A 3271-nucleotide genomic window follows, 5' to 3' on the forward strand; every position below is an offset into this window, starting at 1 on the left:
AAAAAAAAAAAAAGGGCGGATAATATTTTCAGTGAAGACTTCTGAAAGTGTCCATACCTCCACTTTGGAAGCTAAGAAAACACAGGTCGGAGCCATGAGAACTGGGTCGATACTTTTTAGTGAATATCTGTGGAGGGGGGGAAACAAGCCCAAGTTTACACAAATACTGTGTCACGGTGCCAATATCCCGTTTGGGTATCACGATTATTTCGGGGCTTACCTTGCATAGAAGCGTTTGAAGTAGACAGTAGCGGTGGCGATAACCTGTTGCCTCAGCTTCAAGTGTTCTCCCAAAGACTGAATGACTGACAAGAGCACACAAATCGATGGTTCAGTCATTCAAGGACAAAAAAAAAACATCTTCACCCAAAAATTCATAATTACAATTCATTTGGATGGATATGCTAAATGATTACATGTTAAACCCATGAATATTTCAAGCCAGCTTCAAATATATATTTCAAATGATTGTTTTATTGTTTGAAATTAATTTGACGAGTGTCAAAATTAATTTTAAAAAATGTTGAATAAAATTCAAATACTGCAAATTCAGAAATATTGAGTTTGAAATATGGGGCCTTGAGTTAAATATTTAAAATTAGTGTAAGTATTTAAAAATTAAAACCATAAAAAGTAACTTGAAAATGTCAACATTGAAAATTCAATAAACAAAATATTTCAAAGACATTTCAAATTCATAAATCTTGCGTTTGAAATACACTTCAAATAAGTAGTTGGTATACAAACTATTTCATTTTGAGAAATATGTTAACCCACTCAACCAGAGCTTGCAATATTTTCTATTTAACTTGAAATACATCGCATGCTAATTTGGTGAATAAGTCAAATATTTTAAAATGACCACAAAAAAATATTTGGGATTCAATTTGCTTTTGGACGTGAAAGTGATTGGATTGTTTGGTACAGAATGTGCTACGAGTTTGTAGAGTACGGCGGAAGGTAAACACCGTTGGCAAAGAAGATCTGCAGCTTCCAGTATTCCTCCTCAGAAAGGATCTTGAGGTCCTTCTGTCGTTCCTTCATGAGGTCCTGCTTGTCCAGCACCCACTGCAGACTTGGCCAAGGCATAATTGCACATTTCAGCTACTTTTGACGACATAAACATTTCTCACAGCACAATAATATGGTTGAAGAGTAGTTCCAAACAGTAGTAAAAAAATTGACGACAGTTCAGTGTTGTCATAACCAACAGGAGTATTCTTCCCAAGCTGTTCCTAAGCACAATTTATGGTTTCTAACAAAGTTAATATTCGGGGCTAAAACGCGACGTTGACTTTCAAAGCTGAAAGAGTCGTATTTAAGTCTGAAAAGAAAAAAAAAAACATTTTGTCTCCTGGACAGTTTCGAGATCGACAGCTAGCTTCCACGGAGGTAATGCTAGGCCCCGAGAAAAAGGTGGCGGCTTCGGCGATTAAAAACGTATCCTGTTCATCTCGTTGCATCAAACTTACTAGTGAGAACTTTGCCAGAAGTTTCCAGCCATTGCGGACGAGACGAGGTAGAAGAGGACACTTTAAATTTGCGTTGATTTACTGCAAAGAAGTGGACGCCGGAAACACTGGAGCGACGCGAAAAACATTCCGGGGGGGAACAAACGAGCAAAGAAAAAAAAACTGGTTCCGCATGCCACTATTAAGTATTTTCAAAAGACAAAACGACTTTGAATGACGTTTTCTTGAAACTGTCTCACCTCGATCATCTGGGGAGGTTCACAATTAATAATTAGCCAATAACATGAAAAAAAATAATATACATTATTAGAGGTCCTGAATCTTAAATGTATTAATCGACAACCGCATTAGTGTTTTGCTAGTTCGAATTGGCCGCAATTAGTTTTTGCCTGACCAACCAGATAATTATTCCCACAGGGGAGCAGTCACTGCCTGGAGAACTAAACCAAGAAGATGAGTCCTCTGCGATGTAGACACGTCGGTGCCACTCCAAAAAAAAAGTCCTGCAAATCGAAAAATAAATGCATTCTAAATTCATCAACAGAGAAGTGTTCTTCCAAATGTGAATGATTTATTAAAAAAAAGAAATCAAGTACATAGAATGAGGTTTGACAATTTGCAATTCATCCCATTATTTCTTTGTGCAGCAATGGTCCAAGGTGATTTCAAGAACTGCCTGGTGTAAACGTGATTTTTTCTTTTTTTTTTTAATCTGAAAAGACGGACCTGGTCACAACACATTTCAAACACTTCATTTCATGTGTATGAATTATTTTACTAAAAGCATTCTTGTTCCTGATCATTTTCGTTCAAAGAGGCACTGCTTGTATAGCGAAGTACTGCACACTTTGAGTGTGTTACAGAAAAGCGCTCAGTAAATCTGATGCATTATTATTGTTCTTAATTTTATGATAATAATTGTTATTTTTCTACTTCTTCCTTTCATAACTTTGCTGCTGTGAAATGGGAATTTCTCTATTGCGAGACTAATCTTATCTTATCTTATCTTATTATTATTATTATTGGCGGCACGGTGGGTAGCATGTCCACCTCACAGCACAGAGGGACAAGCTCGATTCCAGGCTCTGGCTTTCTTGTGTGGAGTTTGCATCTTCTCCCCGTGCCCGCATGGGTTTTCTCCGCATACTCCCCTTTCCTCCCACATTCCAAAAGCATGCTTGGTAGGTTAAAAGTCTGCTTTCATTGAGGAGTAGATATTGAGGAAAATATACTGGTGAGAAGCAGAATTTTCAATATTAAAATGAGAATGGTACCGAAAACGATTCATGGATTATCAAAAATCATGATTTATTTGATAATCAAATAGGTGATTCATTGGTTCACCTCTAATGGTTTGTCTGTAGCTCTGAATTAGGGAGCAGATAGTATTTTTTTTCCTCTGTATTATCAGTCATCATAGCATCAATAGCACCTTCCACCCCCCCACACCCTATCAACATACCCCTGTTTTGGATATATTATATCTTCAGTAGTGTTTTAAAAATAAAAAAAAAAGTTCAATCTGTATTTCTTTGATCAACAGTATCCTTATGATTTTCTGAATTAATACAAATGTAATAGGCTCCAACATGCCTGCCGGCCTTGTGGTTCCGAAATGGATAAAGAATTTGAAGTCATTCAGCTATCGGCTATTATTCTATTGTGTTTTACCTTTTTCACGTTTTCATCACAGTATCGTTTCCGTCTCGAGGTACTGCATTGGTATTGCGGCAACACCAGTTCAAGTTTCTGTTTACGACTGCATAGTTTTCTAGTGCAAAGGTTTTGGTTCATCTCCC

At 37.0% G+C, this 3271-nt stretch overlaps 2 protein-coding genes across 2 annotated transcripts in view; both read right to left on the minus strand.

The window, feature by feature from the left end:
- Window positions 1-1625, minus strand: part of LOC109527544 (cyclin-C-like) — a 2040-nt gene extending 415 nt beyond the window's left edge. Inside the window, exons 1-4 of the mRNA XM_019889536.1 lie at window positions 1473-1625; window positions 969-1075; window positions 221-305; window positions 18-127 (exon numbers count right to left, since the gene is read on the minus strand). Of these exons, the coding sequence (XP_019745095.1) occupies window positions 18-127; window positions 221-305; window positions 969-1075; window positions 1473-1504 (334 nt within the window). The 5' untranslated portion in view covers window positions 1505-1625. The remainder of the gene's footprint in view (window positions 1-17; window positions 128-220; window positions 306-968; window positions 1076-1472) is intronic.
- A 554-nt stretch (window positions 1626-2179) lies between these two features.
- LOC109527553 (phosphoacetylglucosamine mutase-like) overlaps window positions 2180-3271 on the minus strand; it is an 11644-nt gene continuing 10552 nt past the window's right edge. Inside the window, exon 14 of the mRNA XM_019889547.1 lies at window positions 2180-2198. Coding sequence (XP_019745106.1) covers window positions 2180-2198 — 19 coding nt within the window. The remainder of the gene's footprint in view (window positions 2199-3271) is intronic.

Source organism: Hippocampus comes, unplaced genomic scaffold (genome assembly GCF_001891065.2).
Source record: "Hippocampus comes isolate QL1 unplaced genomic scaffold, H_comes_QL1_v1.1 scaffold397, whole genome shotgun sequence".
NCBI classification, from domain to species: Eukaryota; Metazoa; Chordata; class Actinopteri; order Syngnathiformes; family Syngnathidae; genus Hippocampus; species Hippocampus comes.